Source organism: Copidosoma floridanum, unplaced genomic scaffold (genome assembly GCF_036245765.1).
Source record: "Copidosoma floridanum isolate Cflo_tuat_1 unplaced genomic scaffold, Cflo_Japanese_pri ptg000015l, whole genome shotgun sequence".
In the NCBI taxonomy this organism is placed as follows: domain Eukaryota; kingdom Metazoa; phylum Arthropoda; class Insecta; order Hymenoptera; family Encyrtidae; genus Copidosoma; species Copidosoma floridanum.
This window is the reverse complement of record NW_028321892.1, coordinates 2,834,100-2,851,375: the sequence shown is the minus strand read 5'-3', so window position 1 is coordinate 2,851,375 and position 17,276 is coordinate 2,834,100. Positions and strand designations below refer to the sequence as shown.

The following is a 17,276-nucleotide window of genomic DNA, read 5'->3' as shown; positions in this document are numbered from 1 at the left end:
GAAAATGAGCGACAGAAAAGTGACATTAGAGGTCCGAGACCTGGATGCCATTGTAGAGGAAGATGAGGTCAAAGAGGCTTTCGCTAGGACTTTTGGACATCAGAGCCAGGAGCTAGAAGTTGCTCTCTTAAAGCCAAATGCCAGAGGACAGAGGCTGGCTTTAATCAAGGTGGACGAAACAACTGCCAGACAAGTAGAAAAGGAAGGCAGGTTACGAGTTGGCTTCGTAAGCTGCCGAATTCGAAGAAGAATCGAAGTAACAAGATGTTTTAAATGCCTGGGATATGGACACGTCTCGGGCAACTGTAGGGAAGAAAACAGATTCAAGCTTTGCTTCCGGTGTGGAAGCTCAAACCACCGGAAGAAAGAGTGCCTAGGTCCAGCACGGTGCTTCCTTTGCCCAACAACGGACAACAAGCACGAAGCAGGCAGCGGAAGCTGCCCTTTATTCAGAAGAGCCCTGAAAGAGGCCAGGGATAAGGCCCAAGCAGGAATTAAATAAGGCAAAAAGGCCTTGAGTTGAAAGACAGGCTTTGTGGACCCACGCTGCGCTCGGTACTTTCTACCTATCAGCAAGGAAAAGCATTAAGCTTGTAGTGGTGCTGGCTGAGTAGGCGGCCTGCTATGAAGCGCTAGACAAGATGCTGGTCCTCAGGGACCCCGAGTCCTTTTTAGGACTCGAGAGCATCAGCACCTCTAGCAAATGGTGGCGAGTTAGCTCGTTAATGCTGTGAGACGCGATGGTCTCCTTGGTGGCTCCACCCTGAAGCAATTTTAACGTGGTTCTAGGGTGGATTAAAAGCCACGCGGCATGGGGGGGGCTTAGTGGGTATGTGTGGTCTAATAAAAAAACCCACTGAGTCCTACACTACCACTGTCCCTGCGGTGTGCCTCAATGCATTTCCCCTCCCTCCACAAAAAAAAAAAAAAAAAAAAAAAAAAAACTACTACTAACTACTACTACTACTGCTACTGCTACTGCTACTCCCGGGTGGGGTTTTCGCTAGTTTCTCCATACCGGGCGCTTCCCCGGGTGGCGGATAGGGGCATCCTCTTGAAATAAGAGGTGACGATGGGCAGCTGGGGTGGCTCTCTATGGTGGTTGTCGGGGGCGTGGATCGGGGGGCGTGTGTGGCGCTGGCGTGTGTATCTGCGGCGATGTGGACGGGGGACTAGTGCCCCATGCCTCTATCGGTGTGGATGTATGGGCCGGCTCTACTTGTGCTCCGTGTTCTTCGCTTTTTGCTGCTTCCGTGGGTGGCACTCCATTGCTTGATGCGGGCCAACAAAAACTAGCACCCGTCGTGTATAGAAGTAAGCGGCGGTTAAAACATTTTTCTCAGATACATGCATCACACACTCTTACTAAACAAACACAGGGACACTTACGGATTGTTCTGGGTTGCGTGTGGCGGGTCCTTTTCCGGGCTTGCGTTGGGGGCCCGGCCACGGGTGAAGCCGGATGATGAGGCCCGGGTAAGTCTGGGTAACCACATCTGATATGGCTGTACGCCTCATGAACAAAAAAGACGTGGTGGGCCGACTAATCTAGGCTTACTACCACTGAGGAGGCTATATGGCGGCACCTTAGTGCCTCACGCCAGCCCGTTTTGTTGGGTTGTCTGCGTGGTCTCGGGACTGTACGCCTGCCGCTCGTCTCCCTGGGATGACCGTTGTGTACCAACAAATACATACATTACACACGAACACCCTTCTTACACTTGTTACTCAACGCCAGGGCAGTCTCCGCGGGTGGGACTGAGGGAGAATGGCGACTCCCGGCCGGCCCGAGCAAGTAGCATCTCTCTCTGATAACAGAGAGGGCTGCTGCCCTGGTTTTAACCCTTTCCAAATGCTTATTTCTAGGAAAAAAAGGGTAGTGCTGGCCTTTGCGGGTCAGTACGAAACTAAAAAGATGCCAAAATGAAGAACGTCAATGTAAAACAGGTACCCCAGGCGGTAACCTCTCTGAGGGAATCCGCCGTCAGTTCCGATCCGGTGAAAGCCCGGGTGACTGACGCAGGCCCCACGGATTCTGGGGGGGGCCACAAAGACGTGTCTCATGGCCAACAGGGACTGCTAAATGTTCCATGGCCTTTTCTAACGGACAAAGGACGAAGAGGAAGCCTGTCGAGTATAGGCACTAACGACACCGAGGACAGCAACGTGTCAGTATTCAGCAACCAGACAAGGGAGGAGCTTGCCTCTTTTGAAGAAGATGGTGCTAAGCTAAGTGTTAAGCGACAGCAAGTGGCTGATAAAGTTCAATCAGCAACGAAAGATATAACAGAGACGCTACAATTAATTAACGATAAGTACGGCAACACAGCGAACGCTGTTAAGAACGGGCTAAAAGCCGCGCTAGAACACCTCCAAGAGGCAGAGGTGCTAAGAAAAGGCTTTCTTTACGAAGAAGAAACGTACGTTAACGCTTGGAAGTCGTCATTTGAATCGCTGCAGTGGAGGGAAAAAAGGCGAGATAATTTTCGACGGCATGTTCAGAAAAAGACCTTGAACACTGCCCTAAAACAAATAGAACGTAGTAAACGAAACAGGAGCCCATCGGACAGCCCTGAGAAACGCCAGCATATTATGTCTTCAAAAAAAAAGAAAACAGTTAGTGGCAAACAAGAAGAAATTCCCCTGAATGACAAAACAAACCAGAAGAAAAAAGTAGACGCCACAACAACAGTAGTAGTGAAGATGGCTGGAGGACAAACCTTTGCAACGGTGCTGAAGACGATGAAGGCGAATTTTGACCCCGATAAGACTGACGTGTCAATCCAAAGTGCTGTCACTACAAAAAAAAGGGACATACTTATTAAGGCCAAAGGTGTAGAGAATGCTACTGCATTCTCACAGCAAATTGAAAAGTCGGTAGCCGGACAAGGTTCTGTCAAAATAAGCAGCAGAAAAGTGACTTTAGAGGTCCGAGACCTGGATGCCATTGTTGAGGAAGACGAGGTCAAAAAGGCTTTCGCTAAGACTTTTGGACTTAAGAGCCAGGAGCCAGAAGTTACTCTCTTAAAGCCAAATGCCAGAGGACAGAGGCTGGCTTTAATCAAGGTGGACGAAACAACTGCCAGACAAGTAGAAGAGGAAGGCAGGTTACGAGTTGGCTTCGTAAGCTGCCGAATACGAAGAAGAATTGAAGTAATAAGATGTTACAAATGCCTGGGATATGGACACGTCTCGGGCAACTGTGAGAACGAAAACAGATCCAAGCTGTGCTTTCGGTGTGGAAGCTCAAACCACCGGAAGAAAGAGTGTACAGGCCCAGCACGGTGCTTCCTTTGCCCAACAACGGACAAGAAGCACGAAGCAGGCAGCGGAAGCTGCCCTTTATTCAGAAGAGCCCTGAAAGAGGCCAGGGATAAGGCCCAAGCAGGAATCAAATAAGGCAAAAAGGCCTTGAGTTGAAAGACAGGCTTTGTGGACCCACGCTGCGCTCGGTACTTTCTACCTATCAGCAAGGAAAAGCATTAAGCTTGTAGTGGTGCTGGCTGAGTAGGCGGCCTGCTATGAAGCGCTAGACAAGATGCTGGTCCTCAGGGACCCCGAGTCCTTTTTAGGACTCGAGAGCATCAGCACCTCTAGCAAATGGTGGCGAGTTAGCTCGTTAATGCTGTGAGACGCGATGGTCTCCTTGGTGGCTCCACCCTGAAGCAATTTTAACGTGGTTCTAGGGTGGATTAAAAGCCACGCGGCATGGGGGGGGCTTAGTGGGTATGTGTGGTCTAATAAAAAAACCCACTGAGTCCTACACTACCACTGTCCCTGCGGTGTGCCTCAATGCATTTCCCCTCCCTCCACAAAAAAAAAAAAAAAAAAAAAAAAAAAACTACTACTAACTACTACTACTACTACTACTACTTCTACCACTACTACTACTAAACAAAACTTTTTTTTTACTTTTAAACAGAAAAAAATACGAGTAAGTATGCAAAAGACTTTTTGAGGTTAAAGCAGAAAGATTCCTTAAAGAACGTCTGAACGATTTTGCGGCACGAGTACAATTTATTTTCTACTCAAAAATCAACTTTTAAAAAAATGTATCCATGGTCGATTTTCAAGTAGAAGATAAATTTTTATCTTGTCGCAAAATACACTTCACAATTCAAATTCCTCCTAATTTACAGTCAAAAATGCGGCTGATTTATAAAATCAACCACACGGCACTACTTTAAGTACCGTATAACTCTTCACCAGACCGAAATATGACAAAAATGTTTGGGATCTTCACGAACCATAAGGGCTTTCGATTCTGTTGAGGGTCGCGGCTGGTTTCAATATTCAACAACTCTCGGGCCTCAGCTCTTGGTCTACATAGGTCCATTTTTACTCTTTTGGGCTTACAGTGTTGGGTTACGAAATCTTGGAAAACGAAAAAAAAAGCTTATCCCTACGAGGGCTTTTTTTATGGTTAAAAGATTTTTTTGGACTTAAACAAAAAACTTAGGCGCTGCCCGTAAGCTGAAAAAAAATCCAATCCAGCAGTGCCTGGATGCCTACTCGGCTGCTGCCGTTCTTCTTTCCTCTATCCCTACACTAATACAGATACTCTGCCTACCTGTTGCAGCATGTGGGTGAAGTATAGAAAGGGTGTAGCTTGCCTTATTCGTCGCCACTGCTCGCAGTGGCCGCTCTCTCCTTATCACTTACACTTACAGTAAATGTTAAAAATACCTTTCTGAATTTTTTTCACAAATTTTTTTGCGTGTCGCAAGATAAGCATGAAACTTTATTGAAAAGAAATTCTTCGATCTACACGCTTTTATTTTTATTTTTTTGATATATGATGCAGTTTACGAGATATTGATAAAATAAACTTGTAATTGCAATTTCAACATTGACCCAACACTGTAAGCCCAAAAGAGTAAAAATGGACCTATGTAGACCAACAGCTGAGGCCCGAGGGTTGTTGAACATTGAAACCAGCCGTGACCCTCAACAGAATCGAAAAACCTTATGATTCGTGGAGATCCTAAATATTTTTGTCATATTTCGGTCTGGTGAAGAGTTATACGGTACTTAAAGTAGTGCCGTGTGGTTGATTTTATAAATCAGCCGCATTTTTGACTGTAAATTAGGAGAAATTAGAATTATGAAGTTAGAGTTGATTCATTTGAGGTAGCAAAGAACTAGGCACATTTTTGTCGGACGTCGGACGCAATTAAATGCGTCTATGTGGCTGCGGTCTGAGAAATACTTTCCGACGCATTTATGGTTAAAGTTTTGCTAAAGGCAGTTGTCACGAGGAACAAAGGATTCAATAAATTCAGGTTAGTGCAAATATATTTACAATCATAATAACAATTACACAAACCCTTGCACAGTGCATCTCATTATTTATCAATAAATGATTTTTCGATGCACCAACATTAATGAAATGCCGCTGTACCGGCTCCCAATTCAATCCTTGTGCTGTAATACTTAACGTTGCACACCACAACTGCATGAGAGATCTTCGTGCACATTATATGTATACGAGAATTTGAGTTATAAAATTTCCTTGTATTTTCCCAGAATAAGTAAATTTTTGTGAAAGGGGAACATGGATATTCTTATTACATTTTTATAAATCTTTGTACTAATTTTCGATAGAAATACAAAATATATGTAGGTCGTATTTTTGATTGCAGAAAAAATGAACGGGTGTAACAATCAACACGTTGGAACAAGTCAATATTGTGGAAGTCAGGTGTCCTATGAAGCTACCGTGGGGCAGATACCACTTAATAGAAACAATATTCAGCAGATGATTCCAACACTCCAACAACCTTGCCCATTACATCAAATGCAATACTCGTCATGGCAGCAACAAATACTGCATCAACAGCAATGGCTTCAAAATTTTGTTGAGCAAAACGGGCAATGAATTCAAGTGCAAAATCAATGTCAAGCTAATGTCATGCAGCCTGCAGCCCAACAATTCTACATGCCGGCATCTGTCAATCAAGGAATAATGCCTCAAAATCTGCAGTATCAAAATCAGCAAGCGTTGGATGAGCACTGGAGCAATAACAGGTATATTTTTTTGTGTTATAATGAATCATTATATAGAAAGTACGTAGACTGTCATTGTTAATGAAATTTCAATTGTAAATTAAATTTTTGTATTAGTGTATACACTGATGCAGAATGGGCGGAGTATGAATTAACTCACCCTTATCGTCAACTTTATGCTGACATGGAACGCTTGAGAGTGGTATAAATAATGTTAAATTGTATTTTTAACAGTAGACTTTTAAATTATTAATATTGCACTAATCACTCATATAAATATTGTTTTTACAGAAGTACTTAGCAGAAAAAAATTGAGTAATCATTTAAAAAAAAAGATTGAAGGTGATAATAAAAAATAAATAATTTCATAGTAATAGTGACCTACTTGAATTTCATGCAAATAATTTGTTTTAATGTATTACAGGTTTAGAAAGACTTTTGAATCTTCGATGAAGATTTGTTTCAAAAATTATACCGATATAAGAATGCATTATAATAGGACCAACACAAAAATGTTAATTCTATTGTTATAAATGTAGAATAAAAAATAAGTGGAACGAAAATTATGAGTTAATTGTTTAAAAAGTGATAAGAACCTTAGAAAAAAAAGTATAACCATAAAATTTCACAAAAAAGTGCTGAAAGAGGAAAAAAGCAAATACAATGCGTTAATTTTGATGGAAGCTGCAATTAATGCCTGCAATGCGCGAAGTGTAGACCTTGAAAAGCCAAGCTCCACTGCAGTCGAAAAAGCTTTTGAAACTCAGCTCGATAATCCACTTACACAGTACGGCTTGCTTGTCCACTATGACTAACAGGACGACAATGCTGAGGCTTTGGTTCAACTTATTAACGTTTATAACAAAATGGGCATTAATTCAGTTTGGTTTGCAGTATCTTAACTGTAACAACCCATCCCAAGCAGTATCGACTTTGAGAAATGCTGTCAAACTAGATTCAAGTGACAGGTAGCAAAGAAAACTCACCTTGTGTAGTAGAAAAAAAAACCTGTTGATGTAAATGATACCTTTAATTTTCAGTAATTGCTGGGAGTGCCTTGCAGACGCATATTTAGCTTGAGGCGCACACTTATCCACATAGAGATCGTACGAAAGAGCCTATCAATTGAACCCAGAGTCGTTTTGTTCTATGATTCAATTGTCAAACATCAAGCTGCTACATTTTTTTTGTTTCTACAATTTCAGTGTTTATTATTTCAATAACTACGAATTCATTTTACAGCTCACATTGGCTAAAACAGACTTTGCGAATATCCTGGAAGAGAACAAAAACAATGTTGCCGCTTTGAAGGGCCTTGCGGAGTGTTGCTGTAAGCTCGAAACAGAGAACGTAGCTGCGCAGCTTTTAGCTCGAGCGCGAGATGATTTCCAAGAGGCTGTGGACAACCTGACGGAGTCTGCAGATGATGCGTATTATTGAGAACAGGCTGTATGAATTTTTAATTTCTCACAGTCCACTATCCTCACGATCCATATGCTTTGAAGGCTTACGGACTATTATTGGAACGTCAAAAACTATATAAACCATCATTCGAGCGATTTTTGGAAGCATTGAAGTACATATCGGATGATAAACAAAGGGATCTATTGAGTATAATCTTAGCACGTGCGATGATGTACTTGGGAATGTCCGAAGAGGCTGTAAAACTTTGTTTGTCCATCAAGAGTATCAGTTTTGCATCTCATTGTCAATTAGCTTTGTCATTGTTCAAAGGTAAGGGAATTTATTATTCGTACTTCACTTTAACATCAAAAGTATAACTGAACTGATTTTTCAAACGAAAAGTAATTATAAATTTGCACTTCAGCTGAGCACTTTAAAGAATCCTACGAAGCTTATGAAGCAGCACTGCACTGGTTGGCAGATGTTGAGATAGACAAGGGTCACGTTCTTTGTGCAATGGCAGCAATGGCCTACATGTTTTGGGAAAGTAATGATGCAAAGACACTACTTTATCAGTCGATTGGAATCAAGCCACCAATTATATCTGGCCTATTGGTACTAGCTGCACTGGGAATGCTAGATGAAGATGAAAATTTGACACATTTGGTTTTGAAGGAACTAAAAGCTCACGATAACAATCCCGAATACAAGAACCACATCGCCAGGCTTATTTCTTATTCGTTCTTGATACAAAACGATATGGAGGGAGCAGCGAGAGTATTGTGCAAGTATATCCATCGTTATTCAGGTGAGTTGAGCGATAAAAGATAATTTTTCAGAGTTATCAATGTTTACTTTAAGTGAAAATTTTCTATTTTGTAGATTCGTCTGAACTGTGGACTGATCTGGCTAGAATCCTATTGATAATGAGCTACATCTCATTTAACAAGTGCATTGATAAAGCACTGTTTTTTGGATGGAACTTGTTAAACGAGCATATTGCAAAGGTCAAGTGCATGTTTTCTTTAAGCACCCTGATAACGTCAAGTCCACAAAAAGGCCTGCAATATGTATTGAATACAGTTGACTCTTTCCTAGAAAGTGGAGATAGCTGGTCTAATCTATTAATTGCAAGGTAATTCTTTTTAAATGGCATAGTTTATTCATTATTTATTACATTTTTTCGCATTGTACAAATAATGATAAGTGGAAAAGAGGAATCAGCAGATGTAAAATAACAAATTTTTTAGATGGAGCAGGCAGTCATAATGTTCACTGGCTTATGGTACTGGCATCGATGAGTACGTAATAGTTGTACATGTACAAAAAGCATGGAACAGTGACTTTTAAAAAACGAAAACAAGCATATGATATAGCTTATTGTTAAGCACTCTATACCTGTCGATGTAGATTGTAAAAATTAATGTACAAACAAAAAGACAAAGTCCTATTTCAATAAACAACGTTTTGTAAAAAGGAGGTGCCATTTCACTCTCACTCTGTTTGTTGTCATGTCAGGCATAAATGCAAGTGTATATGGGGAGAATAACGTCAACTGTCCCAGCGCCGCGGTGGACGGCCCGCGCGGTCGTCAAACACGACGTTTTCAACTCGTCGTTTCGGTGTCAAAACTTTGATAAAAAAATAATCTATAAACATATTCTTACGTATTTTTTCCTCAGCTTTCCAGTGGTGGCATCAGTTTTTCGAAAATTTGCTCCCATAACCTCGAAAAATGCACTTGTTTTAAAAACACGTTTTATCTCCATGATCTTCAACTTTTAGAATTTTTTTGATAGTCTAGATCAAGAGATGAGACATTTTTACGTAGATATCGACAGTGAAAAAGAGGGGTTTTTCGTTTTCATAACGTATTTAAACGACGAACGAGACGATGGGAGCCATGGCGGCCGGGCCATACGCGGCAGGAGCGCGCCGTCTGCTACCGTCTCTCTGACTGGATGTAAACAAATACACCTAACCGTGACGGTTTGCACTTCGCAACAAGCTTCGATTGATTAATTAAATATTAGTATTTATTATTTTTATGACTTGAGGTTGTGCTATCGTAAGTTGAAGTTTTCGTAGGTTTTACTGCAAAGAAACGAAGGTTTTTTTAGTAGCAAATCTGACTACGAAGAAACTTCCTTGAGATTAAAAGACGAAATTTCCAGTGCGAAACTGATTCCAGGGACACTGAATTATCATGCGTTTATCCCCATTAAGAAAAATAAATTAATGTTGAAGAAAACTTCTTTGAGTAACCAGTATGAAATTTTTTCGAAACTGAAAGAACGTAAAACAAGTGTCACCTCGATTACCATGCCTAAAAAGAAAAAAAGAACGAAGTAGAACAAATTTGTTTTTATTTTTTGCTTTATTTATGTAAATATCTAATATTTAATCAAATATTAATCATTATTTATTTCTTTATTATAAAATTGTTGTATATATGAATAAATTTTATCAGAACATTTATTATTTATCCATTGTAAGCCCCAGTTAACTAATTGTTGTTAACATCCCCACTACTACATTATATATTATATAGCCAAACAGACTCACCGTAGCAGACGACACACGGCGGACGCGCTGCTGCCGCGCGTGGCCCGGCCGCTGCGGCTCGCATCGTCTCGTTCGTCGTTCAAATACGTTATAAAAACGAAAAACCCCTCTTTTTTATTGTCGATATCTACGTAAAAATGTCTCATCTTTCGATCTAGACTATCAAAAAAATTCCAAAAGTTTAAGATCATGGAGATAAAACGTGTTTTTAAAACAAGTGCGTTTTTCGAGGTTATGGGAGCAAATTTTTGAAAAACTGATGCCACCACTGGAAAGCTGAGGAAAAAATACGTAAGAATATGTTTTTAGATTATTTTTTTATCAAAGTTTTGACACCAAAACGACGAGTTGAAAACGTCGTGTTTGACGACCGCGCGGGCCGTCCACCGCGGCGCTGGGACAGTTGACGTGATTCTCCCTATATAAGGATCTTCATCGGGGAAACTGTCTGCATGTTGATGCACCGCCTAGCAAACGATTTTTTTTTCATTAGATATGTACATGCAGAAATATACACGCCTATATTGGTACTAGCATACGTAGATATACTTAAGAGAAATAGCCTCCAGGTTGGGAATTCTCTTTTCCACAAGATGCTTATCCTCTGGCCAACTAATCGTGCAGACGTGCACTCAATATCAGCATACATACATGTTATATTTTTATAGAAATACTTATAAGAATTCTTATATGACATATCTCTTCATATTTTATTCCATATACATAGCAAAGAAATCAGCTGATGCGTGGGCTGACTCTGATACTATAATAATTATATATTTATATGCTGACATTGCTGACTGCAACGCGTTTGAGAACCACTGTCTCAGCAGACGACGCTTTTGGCTCTCTCGCAGCCGCGACCAAAAAGCAGTCCCCCCACCACTGTTCTTAGACGGGAGAGTGGTGGAGGGACCACTTTTCGCCATCTTGAAGCCAACACTGCTCACAGGTATCTAAAAAAAGGCAGAGAGACAGAGAAAGTAATACACACGAACGTATTGTCAGACATATGATATACCTATGTGTAAGTAGGTAGTATGGATACTTTTTATCGTGTAATATTGTTCTTTTTCGTTCTTGTTGTTTGTATGTTAATGAATAAAAAAAATGTAAAATTAATTTTATACCTGTTTTTTCATTATCTTTAATACTTCCTGATAAAAAGACATATTTGTAAATAAACTATCTTTTTAGTATGAAAATATAATATGAAGATTATTGAGAATTAAAAAAATTATTTCTATTTCATCACAGGCAATTAAATACCACTGAGTTGAATAACATATTCTTTAATGATTCACATCTAACTGGGGTCCCGAGATCTACACCTGGTTTTCTTCAACTTTGAAGCTTACGGCTGGATGACGTATAATACAGGTCCTTACAAATTAAAAAAAAAATTTATCATGGATCTAGAAGGTTGCACCTAAATTTTTTTTTTTTTTCAAGCTGGTTTAAAATATCAGCTACTCAATATTATTAGCGATGATTCATAGAAAATAATTTTTTTGCGAAAAAACGATGGTTTTAATCAACAAAAAAAATTTAGATTCTTAAACCGGTATTCTGAATATTACTGGTCAATTTGATATTCGCACAACACTCACACATGTTATAGCAACCTTTAACGAAACCTTTAAAGAAACTTTTAAGCCCTTATTTGCTTAGAAAAACCAAAGGACGTATGAGATTTTCAACTTTGAAGAAATCGTAATTCTTTACCAAAAATCGATTTTTGCAAAAAAACTTTAATATTTTAGACATCTTTAAACAATTTTTTTAAGGCAAAAATTATACTTAAACTGAATTAAGTTAAAAACAACAAATTATTTACAGAGATAGAAGCATTAAAAATGAACGCTATTTTTCACGGTTTCTTTTTTTTTTTAATTTGTTAACATTTTGAGGTTCAACTCAGCTAGATGGATTACTCATCAATATTTGTACAACTTTTGTATACAAGTTTTGTCAATATAAAGCTTTCTTTTTTTTTTAAACAAACAAAACAGTATTTTTTCAACTTTATTTTCTATGGGCCCCCAATATGTCAGTTGTTGTTTCTTAGCCCCTGAAATTCTTCAAAAAAGTCTCATTATTTACATTTTTTCTAAGTACTGGAACCCAGAAAGTGAAAATTACCATTGGGATCAAAATAGACTGGTCTAATCGTTTGGTGTGCAGAAGATCACTGGTGCAAGTCTTGAGAAGAAGTTTTTTTTTTTTTAAGAGAATTCCTTAAGGAATAGGACATAAAATTCAATAAAATTTTAAATGTGTGCTGTGGCGTAGTGGCGTGGCGTGTCGTGGCATGTCGTGGTGTGGAGTGGTGTGGAGGGGACTGGTGCGGGGTGGTACTGCAATAATTGCGAGGTAAAGGAGGGGTCAAATGCAAAATCAACTTCTGTTACATATTTTTTCAAAGTTAGAATTTTAAAATTGTTGATTCACTCTTGCGCATAAAGCGCTTATAGAAATACAATTTTATATAAACAAATATTGAATGCTACCATGTTCAATATATTGTCTACAAGATAGTGGATCAATAATGTTATACTTATTAACACTTGAAATAACATATTTAATAACAAGAATAAGAATAGCATAAGATTACAAAATCTTCTCTTATGATGCCAAGAGAGACTCTGTGGAGGCGTGCATACAAGGCAAGGGCTGTACTCCATATCTCTATAACTGAATCACTATACAAATTATATATACATGTCTACTTGTACTTACAGTGTACAGTCACATTATTTTTAAATTCAACGTGATTATAAAAACATCATAAGAAAAACATGCTTATTAATAGTTTGAGCACACATTTTGTTGTTTCTACGTTTGTTTGTAAGCTTGAATTCTTTCCCCTTAATTTTAAAAAAATTACAAGATTCTTCCAATTATTATCCATAAATCAGACTAAGAAAAGTATCAAAAAATGACAAAGTATCAAGTCACTTTTGTCCCGTGTTATCATTCAAAAACTCTAAAAACATTTTTAAATGTAAATTTGTATGAAGTACGTATCACTTTTATTCAGCTTTGCTGTAGTTTTTTTTTCATTTTACGTTTTTTCTCACTTTTTAACAATTTTTAAGGTATGTTTACCGTCTCAAGTGTGTAAAATAGTTTGTTTATTTTTTTCATACTCTCACGTATTTATAATAATTTTTTATGTCAGTTTATCAAAAATCCTCATAGTTATTGCAATAAAATCAAAAAATACAAAGCCTACAAGACAATTTCGAGATTAAGGATTGAAAATCTTATCTTATCAGGATTATTTTCTTCTTAATACGCTAGTACTAATTTGGTTGTGTTACGTTTAAAGGCATTTTTTAACATCTTGACTGGCTGGACCCGTTATTATACCTGTCATTACAATATACTACACTAGAGTATCAAATGTTGTGCCTATAAAACAGTATTTGGGAGGGATTTTATCATATGTAATATACTTAATTGATTCAAAAAAAAGAGAAGCAAACGAGCAATGGCCAGCAGGTAAAACATGATACGCACAAGACGATGAATATACTTTTACAGTGAGCAGAAATTGTCTATCATGCGTTGTACATGTCTTACAACTTCGTGTCACGTCTGTAAGAACACTTACTATTATCTGATAGTGCATATATAACAGATTTAAATTCAATGTCATGGTATGTTAACGTGTGATGTTACTGATCTTAATCAATGAATAAACGTTTCTATAAATAAATTACTGTATACATTCGTTTGAATGCAAATTGTGTGAAACAAAAATAATACACATCATTTTTACTACTTACATTATTCTATGATTCTGTGTCAAATCTCCGTTATCACGTTGCAAAATTGTTGTTTATATAAAATTGCTTCTCAGTGAAATTTTGTTATGTCACTTGCAAGTGTATCGAATAAAATTAAATTAAATTATGTAAATCTAATAGAAAGTTGGATTTCAGTTTACTGACGTCATTATAAGTAACTTGCACCAACGTTGACCTAAATCTTTGAGTTGACTAAAAATATTTGTCTTTTGTTAGGTTTTGTTAAGTCTTTTTTGTAGTATCAAATTTCTTTTGAAAGTGATGTCCAAAACGTGGCATAACGCGGTTGAATGGACATCCAATTAGGTTTCAGTGACTCTCATAACGTATGAGATCATTTTTGTTAAATGACTGTGTTATTAAATAAAGATTTGCGTGAGACATACTCCATGTTAATAAAATTAACAGAAAGAAAATGTTCAACAGTAACAGAATTTTTTTGAAAGCAAGAGAACTAGATGCTACACGTCTTGAAACACGAAAAAATCGAAAGACGTTTAATAATCGGGAAGGAACTGCTTTATAGACATAAAAATAAGTCGTTTTTGTATAAAATTGTTGTAAGTAATTAAATATTGACTGACTTTGGCTATTCGTAAAGAAAAAAAAAAACAACGTGGCCAAAGTTTTTTTAACTATTAACACTGTTGGAAAAATGGTATGTGCATGGAATAAAGGATATGTTAGGTGTTAAGTTTCATAAAAAAGTTATGATATACTACGAGTTGCTTAAAACAAATAAATTATTACTGATGTTAGTTATCGGGAATAACTAGTTCATTTGAGTCGAGTATTGAAGAAAAAATGTCCAGAACATACTCAAAGGAATGTTAAAATAATTTTTTAATATGACCATGTTTGTCTTCACCTAGAAATTAGTTCAGGAAAAAAAAGATGTTATCCTAGTCCTTGCAGAAGCTTGGACTGATGGTAGAGTAGTTGAAGTAATTCGGTTTTATTTAGAAGTATTTTTAAATCTAGAACATATTTTTATAGTTAACGAGTGACGTTATGGCAAATACTGCAAGGATAAATAGTTTGAATGACGTAGACTTACGCAGTTTTCTCAAAAATCGTTTTAATACTATTCTCAGACAATAGTTAGTCTTCTTATCTATGAAGTTCTCAAATCTGTTCACACTTTCATTATCATTCTTAGTGACTTATTGAAGAAAATTATACTTATTCTTTGTCTAATGTTTTCTGCTTGTCTGTAACTGTTTCATGAACATCTGCATATTAAAATTTAAGCAAACCTCACTTTTTTTTGTAATACCGTATCACTTTTTTCTTTCTACGTAAGATTTCTAAAATGTTACCAAACAAATTTATAACTTACATTCGTACAAATCTGTAACGTTGCTTATCCAATGTACTTAGTCAGGCTGCTCACAGGTTTTATTACGAATACAAGTACGTTATAGCAGTTTTTATACTAACTTATAATATTATTGAGGACACATTGCTTAGCCTGATTATACTTAGTGTAAGTGAAAGTAGTTAATAAAACATAATTGTTATACATTAACGTATTTATCTATAATACATTTGTCAATAATTCCATCTTTCCGACTAACTTAGATATATTGTACACCCAGTATTGCTTTTTTATCTTAAATCTGTTCAATATAAACATATTTGTTTGAATATAATCCACAGTACTATTAGTTACTCTCTACTATTTTTGTTGGCTTTTAATAATTAACATGCAGTTTACTTATCAAAGTCATTGTGTACTTCTTTTAGTTTGTATGCAGATAATGAAACCAGGAAAAAATCTCAGAAATCCAAAAATATGTGTATGGATCTTCATGCATTTGAAGTTATCGACTTTAAAGATAAGACTTGTGAAAATATCGACCTTAAAAATCATAGAAGTAAATCTATCAAGTTCCTTAATCCATGTTTTTCTATACTGGAAAATTCATGTACTACCCTTGTACTTATAATTATTGACGAAAAAATGGGAGTGGTTGGAAAAAAATATAACTACAGGTAAGTTTTTTTTTAATAGAAAAATTTCAGTTGGTTGGCATGCTTTTATTCCTTACACAATATACTGATCATTTTTCCAAATATTTTTACTTAAAGATTCATTAAGAAAATTACGGAGTTCAGAGCTGTAAAACGTATTCATGAATAATATAAGTCGTAAAATTTAAGCAAATCGTTTGCTCTATGACTGAATCTTTAAATTTGTCATCATGTTCTGACTGAGTTTTTTATCCTAGTCGTCACTTCACATGGAATTGTACAATTAAGCGTTAATTATAAATCTATATCAAGTTTAAAATTCAATTAATATCAGTTAATAGGGGTGCCAATCCTCTCAAGTCCTGAGAAGGACTGGCGCCCGTAGTCTGGCGCTTCTTTATAGGCTGCAATATTTTCAAGGCAGTCAAGGCTGATACAGACTTATGTAGCAGTTCAAACGCAGCATCTCTCGTGCACCTTAACTGCCTTGGTTGAGCGTAGCCTGGTTTTCTTTTTGTTACAAGTCCTTCAGTGGTTCTGCTGTAATGATCGACTCCTGCAATTTAAAATCTTCGTCCCAAGATCCCTGCCGATCTATCTGGATCTCTTTGTCTGTGGAAGCTGATGTCACTCCCTTAAGCTTAATGCTCTAACCAAAAAGTGATCCAATCTCTGGATAGTTTTTGGCAGGCGTCACGCAGCAGAACGTACTCACCACACTGAAGATAGCGTCGTAGCCAGGAAGGACCAACCAATCAACATTGGCAATCCCACAAACTCCAGCAAGCATTCACCAGTTGTAGCAAGTGTGAGAGCAGAGCAATGATTGTCCAGCCCCCAGTCTAGCCCAGACAAGGCAGCCACAGCAACAACGTGGATAGCCCACCCCAACCTTGCTCCCCTTTCCAGTGGTAGCCGATTGATTGGACCTGGTTAGGAATACAGCCTCCTGTCTTGCAGACAGCAGAAGCCAAAGACAGCTCGGGTCACCTCGATAGATAACCTTGGTATCGTCTTACTGCCGAGAATCTCCCTTTGGCTACTCATGGGTTGCACCTCATGGTAAACACGGTAAGTCTTCTACCTTAAGCTAGAGACCATTTTTCAGAAGTTATGAAAAATGGCAAACCGGGTAACGGAGTTATATGTCCAGTGCTTATGTGTAAAGATCCCCTGTACTGAGATGCCCCCAGATAATGGCCAAAAATAAGCAGCCACCATTCCACCAGCTCTAGCTAGGTAAGAGAGTACCAGCTGGTACACATTTCGGGCGCCCTGCATTTAATGCATCAATGTCCAAAATCTTAAACTAATAAGCTCGCCACATCTTTTTTTATTACTGGACGTACACCTTTTTCAGTGGTAGAGATACCCAGGCCTCCAAGGTCACTACATCTAGATTGACTTTCTGCTCCTGCCCTCGCCATTAACGAAGGGGTAGTGCCGGAATCCCACTGACAGCCAAATCTGTGTGAGGTACAGAAGTGTATCACTGTCAGTAGGTGTAAGTATTTA

The 17,276-nt window shown here is 37.9% G+C and overlaps 2 protein-coding genes, 1 long non-coding RNA gene and 1 pseudogene across 3 annotated transcripts in view; all 4 read left to right on the top strand.

The window, feature by feature from the left end:
* Positions 1-17,276, top strand: part of LOC106636726 (uncharacterized) — a 512,204-nt gene that overhangs the window by 142,735 nt on the left and 352,193 nt on the right. Inside the window, exon 3 of the mRNA XM_089592293.1 lies at positions 15,534-15,782. Coding sequence (XP_089448419.1) covers positions 15,534-15,782 — 249 coding nt within the window. The remainder of the gene's footprint in view (positions 1-15,533; positions 15,783-17,276) is intronic.
* On the top strand, positions 5,912-6,348 carry LOC149374712 (uncharacterized). Its single transcript, XR_016293053.1, has 3 exons — positions 5,912-6,027; positions 6,124-6,208; positions 6,298-6,348. It is a non-coding gene; the product is annotated as an uncharacterized LOC149374712 (long non-coding RNA).
* Positions 6,814-7,446, top strand: LOC149374711 (tetratricopeptide repeat protein 37-like). Its single transcript, XM_089592253.1, is given in 2 exon segments — positions 6,814-6,974; positions 7,047-7,446. Coding segments are annotated over 2 exon segments (561 nt in total).
* LOC106636720 (tetratricopeptide repeat protein 37-like) lies at positions 7,476-8,797 on the top strand (annotated as a pseudogene).